Source organism: Physella acuta, unplaced genomic scaffold (assembly GCF_028476545.2).
Source record: "Physella acuta isolate Inbredline_101_S28 unplaced genomic scaffold, ASM2847654v3 ptg001212l, whole genome shotgun sequence".
NCBI classification, from domain to species: domain Eukaryota; kingdom Metazoa; phylum Mollusca; class Gastropoda; family Physidae; genus Physella; species Physella acuta.
The window spans coordinates 281,883-298,542 of NW_026732729.1; the positions used below are offsets into that span (position 1 = coordinate 281,883).

At 37.9% G+C, this 16,660-nt stretch overlaps 1 protein-coding gene across 1 annotated transcript in view; it reads right to left on the reverse strand.

Annotated features, from left to right (window-relative positions):
* LOC131957137 (speract receptor) overlaps window positions 1-16,660 on the reverse strand; it is a 137,019-nt gene that overhangs the window by 81,491 nt on the left and 38,868 nt on the right. The window contains exons 3-4 of the mRNA XM_059321853.1: window positions 6,615-6,735; window positions 5,329-5,478 (exon numbers count right to left, since the gene is read on the reverse strand). Coding sequence (XP_059177836.1) covers window positions 5,329-5,478; window positions 6,615-6,735 — 271 coding nt within the window. The remainder of the gene's footprint in view (window positions 1-5,328; window positions 5,479-6,614; window positions 6,736-16,660) is intronic.

Below are 16,660 nucleotides of genomic sequence, written 5' to 3' on the forward strand. Positions count from 1 at the left end.
AATGAAATGAGAGACTATCTTTCGTTTTTCATCGATATCATTATCTTCTATGTACATCAGTGGCGGAACTAGAAAAAAAGGGCCACCCCGCAAAAAAAAACATTTTAGAGCCCCCCCCCCTATATATATATATATATATATATATATATATATATATATATATATATATATATATATATATATATATATATATATATATATATATATATATATATATATATATATATATATATATACAAACATATAAACACAAAATACGAACATAGGATACTCATTGCTGACCTGTTCGGGTTTTGGAAAAAAAAATGGCTTTTTTTTCAATTAAAACAAATTACAACATCATGTCATATATGTAAGTACATTAGTCTGTTTTGTGAAAATCAGTTTTATATTATCTCTGCCGTGAGACATCCGAACTCTAGTCGGTCGAAAGAATATAAAACATGAAAGCTTTCTGGAAGTAATGGTGTCTCGTGTTATGTTTATTTTTATGTTTTTTTTATATATATATTATTAATTTTAAATACATTTCCTTTTTATACAATGTCATTCTTTAGAAAGTATTTTATAAACAAATAATAATTAAGAGAAGTAATTGCTTTTTAAGTTGTTAAGTACAAATCTATTAAAATGAGCTTATGAGCATCCCTATTTAATTATTTTAAAAACGGAAATAATTCATGGAAGTGATTTGAACGTTTGCTTATCTTTGATAAGTTAGATCACGGGTTTCCAACCTGGGGGTCGCCAACTGGTATGCTAAACCTTAGTAATTTGAAACGAAACATAAATATTTAGAAGAATTTTTTGAAATTCGGCTTCATTAACATCACTGGAAATGTAATAGGAGAAGAAACAAAGCGCACTGTACAAAGTTGTTCTCAGTCACGAATCTATGAAATCTTCAAAACTAAAACGTCATTTGAGACGAGTCATTCGGAACACACCAAAAAATATATGGAGTTCTTTCGTCGATAAGAAGCTAGTTGCAAACGCCAGAGACTTGATCGAACAGGAAGTTTTCATCAGCATTAGTGCAAGCGTCAAATGAAGTCGCGATAGAAAATGCCAAGCAAAAAAAACAAAAAAAACAATAGGAGAAAATCTCATCAAACGCTGCATGTACATAAATGTTAAATAACACATTTTTTTATTGAAATCAAGCTTTCACCATTGTCTGCTTTTCAAGTTGATAAATCAACAGACGTGAGTTCGTGTTCGCAGTTGCTGGTCTGTGTCGATATTCATGCGGATGATAGCAAAGATAAAACAGTTGCTCTTTTGTGAAGATAGCATGGAGAAAATAAATATCTTTTTTGAAACTGGGTGATTAAATTGGGTAAGAACGGCTGTGGGGGTTTGTAAGGATGGTGCGCCATCTATGTTTTGCTTAAAATCAGGCTTTCAGAAAACAGAAAAGATTTCGCTCCCTAACCACTGCCCTAATCAATCGACATCAAGAGTCCATTGCTAGTATAAGTCGTAAATTATATAAAATCTGGAGCCTTCAAAGAACTGAGCAAAAACATTAATATAGATAACGAGGTTTTGCTCTTCTACACTACAGTACGCTGGCTGTCAAATGAAATGTTGTAAGTTGTGTTTTTGAATTGAAATCTGAAATCAAATTGTTCTTGTGAGTGCAAAGGAAACAAGACTTTTTGGTATACTTAAAACGGCATAGAGTGGTTGGAGAGAGTATCATACCTAGCAGATATGTTCGAACATCAAGATAAGCTTAACTTGAAGCTTCAGGGAAAATGAACGAATATTATAACTTTCCATGATAATCTCGGGGCATTTTTATCAAAGCTGCAAAATCGGTAAAGAAAACAAATCTTTGGAATATTGTAAATTTGCGAAACTCTGCGGTGTGGTAGATGAATCTGATTGTGAGATAATTAAAATTTTGAAAGAAACGATTTCTGGGCATCTTGAATCTCTTGAAAACGAACTGCATCGCTATTTCTCTGAGCTGAAAAAAGAAGAATCTGCATTTACGCATTACCCATTCTCTTCTTCTCTTGATGTTACCAGCATTCCCGATGAATTACAAGATCAATTCTTTGATTTGCAGAATGATTCCGTGTAAGATGAAAAACTGCAGACACAATTTTGGTGTAGTATTCACCATTCATACCCAAACGTGAAATTGATTGACTTTTCGAGAATATATTTTCAACACTATTCTTCGATTAAAAACAAAATTAAGATAATTATAATCACATAGGTTGGCGTTAACAAATTTAAAAAAAAATTAAAAACTTAACCACGAAGGTTTAGTGAATAGTATGCAATTTTACTCATGCTTTTAAAACAGTTATCAAGAGTAGTTCATATTGAAAGTCTACTAGAAAATCTTATTTTAGTGCTTATTAATTTCCATACTAATTTCATTTCGGCTTTTTAATTCTATGGGGGTCGCGGGTCACTTACTTTTTATAAAAGGGGGTCGCCACTCGAAAAAGGTTGGGAACCACTGAGTTAGATTGTGGGAGAAAGAAGATTCGGCTTTCACAGTGGTTTAAAAACCAATGGAAAAACAATATACAAGAGCGTGGTGTGGTGTCTATAGAATGAAGATAATCCAACCGCAGCTACGGTAATCTTTTTACAAAACAACCATCAAGTCAAAAAATGCAAGAAAATTAATTTTTTTTTCAACTATAATTTTTTTTTTTATTATGGTCGGTTGTGGGCCTCTAAATGGCGTGCCCCCACCCCCCCCCCCCCCCCACTGTAGTTCCGCCCTGTCAGGCATATAGTTTTTTAACGCAACATCATGTGTTAGCTACTGTATAACATCACTACTGTAGTAGATCTGTTTGTTATTTACAAAAACTTTTACCGTCAAGTCAAAAATGCAAGAAAATTATTTTTTTTAACTATAAAGAATTTATTATGGTCGGTGATGGGCCCCTAAATGGCGTGCCCCCCCCCCCCAATGCGGGGTCTGGCGGCACTGTATTTCCGCCCCTGATGTACATCGAAAACGACCATTAAAAATCTTCGTTTTACATCTTTTGAGGTGAAATAAAATTGGTTTACTCAAGTTTGGTGATGAGGATTGGTATTGTTTGGTGTGGTATAGTGTCGATTGGTATGGTATGTTATGGTGAGATTTGATGTAGTTTGGTGTGGATTGGTGTAGTATGGTGTGATTTGGTGTGGATTGGTGTGGTATGGTGTGATTTGGTGTGGTTTTGTGTAGTTAGGTGTGGTTTGGTGTGGTTAAGTGTGGTTTGGTGTAGATTGAATGATAAGTATTTGTTTTTAAGTCGTGCGTTTAAAATATCAAATTGTGTAGTCATCAGAAATAGGTCACAAGTGGCGGGGCTTAACTTTTGACCCGTGCACTCTTAGCATTAGTGGCGGGGCTTAACTTTTCACCCGTGCACTCTTTGCATTAGTGGCGGGGCTTAACTTTTGACCCGTGCACTCTTAGCATTAGTGGCGGGGCTTAACTTTTCACCCATGCACTATTTGCATTAGTGGCGGGGCTTAACTTTTCACCTGTGCACTCTTTGAATTAGTGGCGGGGCTTAACTTTTCACCCAGTGCACTCTTTGCATTAGTGGCGGGGCTTATCTGGACAAGATCCAAATGCTGACAAGGCAGTGTTGTCAGTAGCAATAGGTTTTCCTGTGATGATTTACGTAAGTCGGTAAAGGAAGCCTCACACGTTTGACTTGCCGACAGTTCAAATCTAGATGGGGCTCTGCTTTAGTTGGGTAATGGTAGAGCCCAACGGTGATGCAAAATACCAGTCTCGCACAGCTTATAATGATTACACAATAAAGCAAAATCCCAGTCTCGCACAGTTTATAATGACAACACAATGATGCAAAATACCAGTCTCGCACATAATAACAACACAATAATGCAAAATACCCATCTTGCACAGATTTTAGTGATTACACAATAATGCAAAATATTGTCTCGTACAGCTAATAATGATTAGACAATAATGCAAAATACCCATCTCGCACATCTTATAAAGTAACACAGTGATGCAAAATACCCGTCTCGCACAGCTTATTATGATAACACAATATGCAAAATACCCGTCTCGCACAGCTTAATATGATAATACGATATGCAAAATACCCATTCTCGAACAGCGTACTAAGATATTTTAATGGACTCAAGTTGTTTTTTTTTAATGTGCGTTAATTCCCCAACACATACAGGTGAACGAGGACGCAGCTGAAACACTAGCGACACGCACCAGACACATGAGACACACACCAGACACATGAGACACACACCAGACACAGACCGACACCGAGCTAGGCGAGCTGAAACAAAGCACCTGCCTGTTCTAATCAACCGCATCTATTATCACACCACTGCTGAACTCCATTACCCCCACTGTCAGGGGCGTTCACTCTCCTCGTTCTTCACAACTTTAACCACGCCCATTTAGGGAACATTTATAGCTAACCAATTTTACATTTACAATTTGCATTCCTCGTCTTAAACATCAATTAGTACAGGGTCAACATTATTGAGTTACGAGAAAATTGAAAACTGTCTTTGAATTTCCTAAATGATTTTCTAAGTTGTTACTTTACTAAATGTCGCAATGAGTGCTCTTCAGCTTGATTTTTTAAAAACAAATATTATCGGGTGTATTCATCAATACTAGATTATAGATGTTTACTGAGAAATACATGAGATGTTTCAGTGAGCTGTGTGCCAGTCAGTGGTCTGTGTGTATGTCAGTGGGATGTGTGTATGTCAGTGGGCTGTGTGTATGTCAGTGGGATGTGTGTATGTCAGTGGGCTGTGTGTATGTCAGTGGGCTATGTGTATGTCAGTGGGCTGTGGCTATGTCAGTGCGCTGTGTGTATGTCAGTGGGCTGTGTGTATGTCAGTGGGCTGTGTGTATGTCAGTGGGCTGTGTGTATGTCAGTGGGCTGTGTGTATGTCAGTGGGCTGTGTGTATGTCAGTGGGCTGTGTGTATGTCAGTGGGCTGTGTGTGTCAGTGGGCTGTGTGTATGTCAGTGGGTTGTGTGTGTCAGTGGGCTGTATGTGAGTGGGCTGTGTGTATGTCAGTGGGCTGTGTGTATGTCAGTGGGATGTGTCAGTGGGCTGTGTGTATGTCAGTGGGCTGTGTGTATGTCAGTGGGCTGTTTGTATGTCAGTGGGCTGTTTGTATGGCAGTGGGCTGTGTGTGTCAGTGGGCTGTGTGTATGTCAGTGGGCTGTGTGTATGTCAGTGGGCTGTGTGTATGTCAGTGGGCTGTATATACTTTAAGTTATAAAAAAAAAAACGTTGTGAAACACACACACACAATTATAGATGAGCAGTTGCAGATTACTCACCTGTTAAAAAATACTCTTGTGGTTTGCTCAGTTTGAACGTGTCCCGGGTGACGCCCATCACAAAGTAGTCGCCAGTATCCAGTAATCCAGTGTCTTTAAGATTATCCATTAGCCCAACAAATTCGAAGGACTCGCCCAGCATCACGTAGACTGATATATATATATTTATATATATATATATATATATATATGTATATATATCAGTCTATATATATGTATATATATATATATATATATATATATATATATATATATATATATATATATATATATATATATATATATATATATATATATATATATATATATGCTCTCAATGTGCTTGTTTATAAATAATTGTATGTGTGTGTTTGGCGATGTGTTATGTGCCAAATATGAATGTAAAAAACTACCAAATGCATGAATTGTGACACGTTTCATAGTAATCCAAAGAGGGATTCTTCAAGTGTACGTGCATGTGTGTGTTTGCGTGTGGTGTGTGCGGGCGACTGTGCTTGTGCGTGTGTGTGTGCGCGCGTGTACAATTACTAATAATACAATGAGCTACTAACTTCTTGTAGTGTGGATAGTCTTGGCTACAATCTCAACAAAGGGGTTCCCCATGTGGTTGTGTGTGTGTATGTGTGTGTGTATGTGTGTATGTACGAGTGTGTTCAACTACTAACGAGGCTATGAGCTACTAACTTCTGGTGACGAGTTTTGGCCACGATCTCAACAAACGGGTTCCCCATATGGTTGTGTGTGTATGTGTGTGTGTGTATGTATGACTGTGAGTGTGTGTTCAACTACTAACGAGGCTATGGGCTACTAACTTCTGGTGTTATGACGAGTCTTGGCCACGATCTCAACAAACGGGTTGTGTGTGTATGTGTTTGTGTATGTGTGTGTGTGCATGTACGAGTGTGTTGAGCTACTAACTTCTGGTATTATGACGAGTCTTGGCCACAATCTCAACAAAAGGGTTCCCCGTGTGGTTGTGTGTATGTATGTGTGGGGATGTACGAGTGTGTGCGTTCAACTACTAACGAGGCTATGGGCTACTAACTTCTTGTATTGTGGCGTGTTTTGGCCACGATCTCAACAAACGGGTTGTGTGTGTACGTGTGTGTGTATGTGTGTGTATGTACGAGTGTGTTCAACTACTAACGAGGCTATGAGCTACTAACTCCTGGTATTATGACGAGTCTTTGCCACGATCTCAACAAACGGGTTCCCCATGTGCTTGTGTGTATATGTGTGTATGTGTGTGTATGTGTGTCTATGTACGAGTGTGTTCAACTACTAACTTCTGGTATTGTGGCGTGTCTTGGCCACGATCTCAACAAACGGGTTCCCCATGTGATTGTGGAAGTACGGCCCGCCGTACGTGTGGACTGAGTTGACCTCGACCTTGTGGGCCACCATCAGCTGTGGATGAAAGAGTAAAAATATTGTCTCAGAAATCCCCCAAAACCCAGCAGACGTTTGAATCGTCAGCCTGGCCAGCTGACGTCCCAGTCGTCTGCTGAAGTCTGTATGGGTGGAAAAAGCCAGTGCAAAGACGAAAGGAAAGCGGGGAGGGACGGGGGTGGATTTCATCTTCCTGATAAACAAAGTTATTGCGCCAAAAGGGCCGTCTGTGACGCGTCTCGTCCGGATGTGACGTCATGTTCTGTCAAATTGGAATTGGTGTAAACAATATGATTGGGAGGGGGTGGGTTTGTTTATGAAATAGATCTACATCCCTGATGAAGTTATTTTCTGCGTTGTAGTTTATCAATGATAAACAGAAACATAGTTCAAGATAGTATACACTAAACCCAAACCTAGCATTCACTGTAAAGTGCTTATCATGAAGTGTCGACGCGCAGTGCATACATATGATTTTGGTCGTGGGTGCCTCTATTAATTCGTATGTGAATGGATGAAGTCTATAGATTGATAGCTTACAATTAGTTGAGCTACCCAATGATGATACTCCACTCTAAACCCCAGTCTCTACACCCCAATCTCGACACCCCACTCTCGACACCCCAGTCTCTACACCCCAATCTCGACACCCCACTCTCGACACCCCAGTCTTGACACCCCAATCTCGACACCCCAGTCTCTACACCCCACTCTCGACACCCCAGTCTCTACACCCCAATCTCGACACCCCACTCTCGACACCCCAATCTCGACACCCCAGTCTCTACACCCCAATCTCGACACCCCACTCTCGACACCCCACTCTCGACACCCCAGTCTCTACACCCCAATCTCGACACCCCACTCTCGACACCCCAGTCTTGACACCCCAATCTCGACACCCCAGTCTCTACACCCCACTCTCGACACCCCAGTCTCTACACCCCAATCTCGACACCCCACTCTCGACACCCCAATCTCGACACCCCACTCTCGACACCCCAGTCTTGACACCCCACTCTCGACACCCCACTCTCGACACCACAGTCTTGACACCCCCCACTCTCGACACCCCACTCTCGACACCCCAGTCTTGACACCCCCCACTCTCGACACCCCACTCTCGACACCCCAGTTTTGACACCCCCCACTCTCGACACCCCAGTCTTGACACCCCCCCACTCTCAACAACTCACTTAATGTTACATCATTATATTGTTAAACTGAAATGTATTATTCCGAACATTTTTAATTAGAAAATGTTAAAATTAAATTTATTGAAACGAATACTGCATTCCTGCACAACTTGTCACTTCGTACAATGTGCTCCATTTATTATATTACTATCGGTTATCTGACGTGGCCCAACGGTAGAGCGCTCGACTGTCAACCCCGAAAGTCTCGAGTTCGAATCCTGGTTCAAGTCAGTAGTATGTCCCTAACTCCACCCAGCCCTGAAGGGGAAGTAAAGACGGCTGGGCATAGTGCTGACCACACTACTCTTCATACCCCGAGGTAGCAGAAACAGGTGAACTTTACTTCACTTGCCTCATAGACAGTCAGGTTTGAAAACAGAATTTTACTTTACTTTTATTACTTTCTACGTCAGCATTTGCTTTTAAATTCGTTATTTAAATCGTTAACACAAAACTAGGTATTTAAAAGCAATTATCGCAAAAGTATATTTCATTTTGTAATCGTATATTTCTTTTACACAAGTGCTACTTCTCTATTCATGAAAAATATAATTTTACCTTTGAAACTATTTGTTTCAATCGTAGGCTAAGTTGGGTTTTCGTTTAATAAAAGACAATAAATATTAAAACGTGTGTCGTCTTTTTTTTTCATCTCGGATATTTGTTAACATTTTATTAAATTTTTATTTAAATTGCCAGCAGTTTCTTGTTTATATCTTGAGATGGAGGTTTAATTAAAGTAAACTAATATCATTAAAGCAAAATAACTTTTTTTTTACAAATAATAGCTACATTGATTTTATAACTACAGATATATTTTTAATGGATTTTTATAAATTTTACTGAAGTTAAAATAGAAGTATCGTTGCTGACGAAGACGTTTAGGCGAAACATTTAAGCAGCAAGATACAGATACAGTAGTGTTGTACGCGGAGATTGGGGGCAGCAATGGCTTTGTTACCAGAGTTTCTTCCAGGCATCTCTTCGGGGGGGTTCAAAGCCCCCCCCCCCTCCCGAAAAAATTCTACCGCCCCCCCCCCCCCCCCGAACGAAATGAAATTTATATAATTTATATAGAAAATATATACTTTTAACAGTGTTCGCCCTTCCCGAAGAAAGTCTACCCCCCCCCCCCCCCGAAAATTTAAAGTGCCCCTCCCCCCCCCCCCCCCCGGAGAAAAAAGTCTGGAAGAAACACTGTTTGTTACTTGATCAAAGAGGGAAGGTTTCTCAAAATTGTACTGATGTGTATCTTGGGCGGGATCGGCGTGGTCGAGTCGGTAAAGTTCATGGTTGCTAAATCGGAATTTCTCGAGTTCGAACTCTCGGACAGATGAGGAAGCTAAGGAAGCAAACCCACATAGAAAAAAAAATATATATATATAGATGTATATATATAAATAGATTTTCCTAATCCTAATCAAAGATCATAATATTGAAAGAAAAATGTTAGTGGCTCTTTTAAAACTGAAATTTTTTTGTAATTCGCAAATTTAGGCTGTTCCGTCTCACAAGGTTGCCGACCCCCGTCCTATAGTCCTGTTTTATATGCACTGAAAATATGATTTTGTGGGGGTTTTCTTTCGAACATCTGTTTCTGGAGGGCTGGATGGTGGTGGTCTTTTAACGCAAAACTTTCCAGCCGCTGGTTTGCTATCCCGTTGCGCCCTGGTCACGACCCTTTGAGGTGGCTTTACTGTAGGTAATTGTTTTTTACTTGAACTGATTGCTTGACTATATGACAGTTGACCTGATACCTTTGTTGCTGATATACTTTGTGAGCTTTTAATTTCCTTTAGCGGTTTCGTTATGCTTTCTGAACTAGTGTTATCTTGAAGAATATCATTTATTGTTTCGTCGACTGCCTCCAAATTTTCTTGATCCCCATCTTTTTGAGACCCTGTTAGTATGGAATTTCTGGTCGCTATTGTCTCCATGGCTTCGGCCTCTATGGTGGTTTCTGTTACGCTTTCGTTAACTTGCTGTGGTGCTACAGTAGTATGATGTGCTTCAGTTTGGCCATCTACTCCAAAGGCATCTTCTACCTCTCTATGCCTTGCTTCTCTAAGCATTTCATTTTGTCTTTCTCCGTCAACATCATAACTGTCCGAATGCTTTAAGAAATTTCTATTGTTACTTAGATGCTCCCTAACTTCTTCTTTATCATTTGCATCCCAAGGCTCAATTGCCCTGTACTGTCCATCTACTAGCTGGACGCCGTCAAGAGCGCGAGTCCTCAAATGCTCACACATTTTAGGCAGGTGCCTGTCTGTGTTGCAGTGGCAACATTGCACCCTCCTCCCATTGAGGATTATAAGGACTCTGCACTCCTTGTTGGCCTCATTTGTAAGTATAATAGAGTGTAGGACACTCTCCACATATTCTTTCTCCAGAGAGATGGTGAATTGGACCACATTTGATTGGTCTATTCTCTTAAATGTTGGTGTTGAGTCCTGACTGCTTATAGATTTCAGAATCGCCATTATATCATCGTCGCTTGTCTTGGAAGGCAGCCATTTCAGCATGCCCCTTTGCCCAGATTTATCGGCTTGGGTTATTGATATTATCTGCACTCTGTATCTTGATGTTACCCCAGGTGGTAAATCTCTGTGAAATTCTTTTAGGTGCATTTTCTCATATAGTTCCTTTGGGCAAATGGTAACATACCATTTACGCAGTGTCCCTTAGTTATACAGACCTTCAAATTCAGCTGGTGATAGGCTACATAACATACATAGCTCTCTTTTTAGTTCGTCAGCTGTGAGGGTAGCTAAAGAAAAACCCTCTTCTATGAAAATCTCTAGAGTTTTTGGCGCATGTCCTGCCATGCCAAACTTAGGCAGGAATAGCCGTTTGATGTATTTTTCCGACATAGTTGTGCGTGAGGCCAACCCGTGGCCAGGCAACACACACAAGAAATAAAAAAGGAAAAAAAGTACTTACAATGTATAAAATGTGAAAAAAATAATAACATGCACACACACAAGGTTCCAAATGGAAATACACACAAGTTTAAATAAGTAGAGATGAAATATATCCAAAGTCACTAGTCTGAAGTAACTGATTGTAAAAGTACACACGAAGGAGATACTTTTCAACACCCTAATAAAATAATTTCAAAATATATAAAGCTCAATTCTGTATGTTAAGTGTAATATGTCTGATTTTTTTTTTTTAATACTTTTATTTGCAATTAAAACAAGTACATCAACATCAAATTTTTTAACATAATTTTGAACACCAAATGAAAACGAAAGGTTTTGCAAATGTACATAATGAATATTTACAGGATGTCATGTATTTGATTATAAAAAAATTGCAAAGGATGACAGTAAAAGGGGTGAAGGTCAAATGAAAGTGTCAGAAGTCTGGGTGGGGAGAGGAAAGGAAATTTTTCAGAGAGGGTCAATGGGACAGTGAAGCATTTTCTATGTAGGGAAACAACTTAAGTTGACTAGTTGAAAGGGTGTTGTAGTGGTCGCATTGAATTTTCAAAAGGTTGCAGTGTGAAAGATGAGGGGAAAGAGAGAAGATTTAGAACTTTAAATAAGTTCTGAATATTGATGTTGCGGTGGGTGGTGGGGTCTTTGGAACAGTTTAAAGGGATTGTGGGGTTATCATGTCTGAGGGTAAAGTGGATAGAGGGGGAGAGAGGAGGGGGTAGATTTTTTTTTAATTTTAATTTTTATTAATTCAATTGTTTTAAACATTTAAATCAGTAATAATAATATATTTGATAGATTTTACATAGCATCAAAGACATGAACAGTGAACATCAATTGCATATATAATAATCAAAGGGAAAAAATGAAATGGCATAAGAACTAGATTAAAATAAGGTGTGCAAACTAGGTTTCTCTTCACTGCTTAGTTTAGTGTGCTGCGGAGTCAAAAGTTCACACTGTAGCCACACATGGACAGAAATAGAAACGAGCGTGGGAGAAGTGTCTCTGTAATCACGTACTGACCTATCATTCCAAAACTTTCCATGACATAAAATTGACCCTTAGTAATGAGGGCACGCTACCTTGAAATGTCCGCCAGTCCGGTTGAGTGGGGGGTGGGGGGGGGAAGTGTGTGTGTGTGTGTGTTGGGGGGGTTGAGGTGGGTATCTCTTTCTACCGTTCAGGTTGTGCATTTTAAAACCCGGGAAACAGAAGACTGTTCTAATGTTAATTTACTTTGGGGGCTGATCGAGTGATGTTTGGCTTGAGACTGTCTAAATTAAAATTAATACTTTATTTATTTCTTTCCTGTATATTTCTTTTTTTTTCTCAGTTAAGTGAGAGTTCCCAGTCTATGTCTTAGCTTTGCTTGAAATATTTCTTTTAACTCGATGTCCGTGTATTTTGTGAAAAAATATCTGACTTTATTCCTAATTTGCCATATAGTCGATTTATAAATAGCCATTGCTACTAGTCTGTTTTCGTCTTCTGTTCTTTGTCTAGTCGTGTTAATTAAATTAAGTGTGATTGCTTTATTTGTTGTGGCTGTTTGATTGGTGGTGTTTAATATTTTCGCAAGTGTTTGCTTTGTTTTCTGTACTAATATACAATCTAAATAAATGTGTTTCTTAGTTTCTTGTATATTTTGTTTACACGTTTGACATGTTATTTTAACATTTTGATTTGACTTTGTATTTCGTGAAACTGGAGATGTGTTAAAAATCAGTCTGTATGCTATTTCCCTTTCTTTTGGTGTAATGCGTTTATTATGTAGGTTTCTAAATGTATCTTTAATGTCTATTATATTGTGTTCCCTGGCCCAACTAATTCTCGTGTATAAGGGTGTCGCTTGTTGTTTGATTAGGATGTCGTATATTTTTTTTGTGTCTTCCCCGATAATGCTTTTGTTTCCTTGGAATATTGCTAGCGTTTCTTTATAAAAGCTGCCTATGTCATTTCCCCCATAGTGTGGTGTTATGATGTTTAATTTTAAAATGCTCTTTATGTTTAACCCAATGTAGTATTGTGCTAATGGATGATAATGTGGTTCTATCCTTATTCTATCCAGGTGTTTTAATCGGAAGGTGTTTATTTTAGTTTGAATGTCGTGTAGCCCTATACCTCCATTTAATTTATTTTGTATTAAGGTTTTGTGGCTAATGTTTCTAATCGTATTTTTGAAAATGAACTCTCTAATGTGCTTGTTTGTTTTTTTAATAAATGAGTTGGGTATTGTAGAGTTCGTCGCTACGAAAATTATTTTTGGAATGATATATCTGTTTACTAATGCAGCTCTGGCAAAAATGATTGTATTGCAGTATTGGTATTTTTCCAGATTGTGATTTATTTTATTTTTCAGTGTGGTCCAAGTTTCTTGGTCGTTTATTGTGGGATCGCTAGTATAGGTTATTCCATAAATTTTGAGTTTGTCAGTTATTGTTATGTCTATGTGATAGTTATCTTTACCTTTCCATTTACCTATACCCATTACTTTTGATTTTTCTGCGTTTATTTTTCCCCCGCTCCCTTTCCCAAAGTTGTTGAATTTTTCTATTACAGTCTGTATTGCTTTTTCTGTTTGTACAAAGAAAGTAGTGTCGTCTGCGTATGCAAGTATTTTCTTGCCTACCGTGTTTGGAATGTACAGTCCTTTAATCGAGTTGTCCTGTCTAATGTTTTCTAGTAGGGGTTCTAAGCTTAGGATGTATAGTAGGGGAGATAAAGGACAACCTTGTCTAACTGATTTCTGTATGTGAAAAGCGCTTGTAACACTGTTGTTTATATTAATAAATGACTATTACATTTACATAGATTTTGTGTACGATAAAGTAATATAGAGGAATTATCTCCGGAATAATATTGAATTTCTCGATTAATTACCTATTTTACAATAACATAGGTAAAATAGCTGTGGCATTGATTTCTTGGTTACAGCATACTAATATATTTATCAATAAAATAAATTAATAGCATTGAATGTACAGTAATAGGAATTTAAAAACTACCATTGGAATTTTAATAGTATGGTACTTTTTTAAAACTGTTTCTTTACTGAATATTACTTTTCATTCAAACAAATTTAAGAACATATTTACAGGTTGCTTCCCTTAAAGTCATTCTATTCAATGAAAGCAACAAACTGCTAGATATTTATTCTTTTGCTGTATAACAATGTTGTCAACATCGAAACGAAATTACATTGATAAGTCATTAATGTCATACATTTATGACGTATTGAAAATAAATCTATATATCTATACCCATAGTTATATTTAAATACGTATTTGTATCTTGTCTGGTTAAAGCTTTAAACAGGATTAATTACAAAAAGAATTTGAAGAGAAAGTTCGTCACTGCAGAAATGTAGGCTAAAGCTGCTTATTGTATGAGTCGATCATTACTTTAGCGTCGGAGACTTATGACATACAGAACACGCGGGCTGGCAATAAACGGTACAGTCGGATCTGGTTGAGGTGTAGCGAGTTTGACTCCGGAACTATTCGACTACTCTCTTTGGCACCATAAGACTCGTGAGAGCAACTACAACATACGAGCCGACCCGCGGCGTATCATACGCCGCTATTTAGTTGTTTTATTTTCTACTTTTCAGTTATTCATAATTTGTGAATTCGACACTACCACTGAAAATATTTCTTTAAAACACTATAAGTAGCTCGTTAAGGACGATAACCCCCCTCCCCCCCTCCGTTAAAGTAAACTCCACTTAGTTACCCCCCTACGTTTATTATCGTTTCAAACTAAATTATCTGCCCCTAATAGTCGTCACTAAACCCGGCTCTGTTTGTAAACATTTAGAGTGAACCACAGCTCACCAGACCATGTAGGGGTGAAGGTGGTAGGGAGCGCGTTTACCGCTTGTTTTCTAGCGTCTCCCAGAAGAGAATTATATATATAGATAACAAGAGTATGGTCACGTGACAAAATAATTCGAGACATTATGTCTGGATATGTTTTGTCTTATCATATATTGTGCTAAGAGGTGTTGTCCAGGGATATTTTTTAATCACGATTGTTTATCCAATAATATTTTGTTTAAGGATAATTAGTTCAAGGATATTTTAACGTGGGATATTTTTAATGGCATTTTTATCCTGGGATATTTTGTCAAAATATATTCAGCCCAATGTTTTTTCGTCCAAGGATATTTACACCTAGGATATTTTATCCTAGAATATATTGTCCAAGGAAATTTAGTCCAAGGATATTTTATGCTGGGATATTTTGTCAAAATATATTTTATCCAAGTATATTTTATCCTGGAATATTTTGTCCAAGTATATTTTATCCTAGAATATTGTGTCCAAGGATATTTTATCCTAGAATACAAAGACAAAATATAAAGGAGGCGGCGTGGTCTATTAGTAGAGCATACTTTATCAGCTTGAATATCTCGAGTTCAGTTATTCTACCTGCCAGCAGACACGCTGTGCTACACCTGCTGTATGGTAGACACGACTTGTATTGGGTATTAAAAAAAAACAACAACCTCTATGGAATGTGGTGACAAACATATTATAGTAACTACTGTATGTGCCTGCTGATATAGCTTATAACTCGGTTTGCATTTTTTTTTCTGAATTAAAAAAGCAGTGGCTTTATATACATTTTTTTGTTTTACATTACCTTGATACATTTTAGTGTGATATTTAAAAACAAAATGAGAATGAATATTTATTTAAATTAATAGTCAACGCTATCAACTCGCATTGTTTTAAGACAAATTCAGACCAGATTTACAATGTAACCAATATTTTATTTAACAAAAAAATATTACCTTTACATTTCATAAAAGTAAAGATTCCTCTTTCGACTTATCATAGATTGTGAAAAGATAGGTTGTCCTATCATATTTTTACTGCGATTTTTTTATCCTAGGATATTTTGTCCAAGGATAATTACTTCAAGGATATTTTATCTGGGCAGATGAAGTAGAGTTCATATATTTCTTGACCTCGGCATATGAAAGAATAATGTGGTTAGCACTATGCTAAGCCGACTTTATTTTCCCTCACTTAAAGTCAGGTGCCCTTCGGAGCTGGGTGGACTCTACTGATTGTACCCCGATTTCGAACTCGAGACATTCGGGTTAGCCGACTAGCGCTCTGCCTCTAGGCCGCGCCTTACCTTTTCATTGGATATATCTATTTATATAACAAGATTTGCTTGTTGTATTTTGTATTGTGTTTCATCATAAAATCCAAGTTTTCACAAACCCGCAATTTGTATTAACACGACATTTTCGTGGCTTAAAAACTCTGGGATTAATTGATCTTTTTAATGCCCCGTTTCAGCGCTAAATCTTCCGGACGGTTTTCAGCCTGGCTAAACGTTTAACCTTTTTCAGGAGCAAAATCCGGTTTTAAAAACTGAAGTGCTAAATGATGGATTGGAGGAGTTGCCAGATTTTTTTCAGCATGTCGGCCAAATATTCAAACCATTTCTAAAAAGGGGCATTATGTTGAACTCAATATAATATGGATTTAAGACGATTTGAAATATAATGTGAGATAATTGAGGAATTTAATATCCTGATCACACTAAATTGATGATCGATTTAGATTAGGTTTAAAATTAAGTGATTGTTTGATCAATATCTTAGAAAAAAAAGGGTGGTGAGTTCAGGGCGTAGGTGGGTTAATCGCTGTTTGTGTGATCAAGGCACGCAAGTTGTGATGACGTTGTTCGCATGACAACGTGCTGTTTACTTCCGGCTTGACGAGCTGTGGGTCTCAGGCTCCACTCGATGTTGTCTTGCCTTCATCAGCTGCTGATCTCGATGGT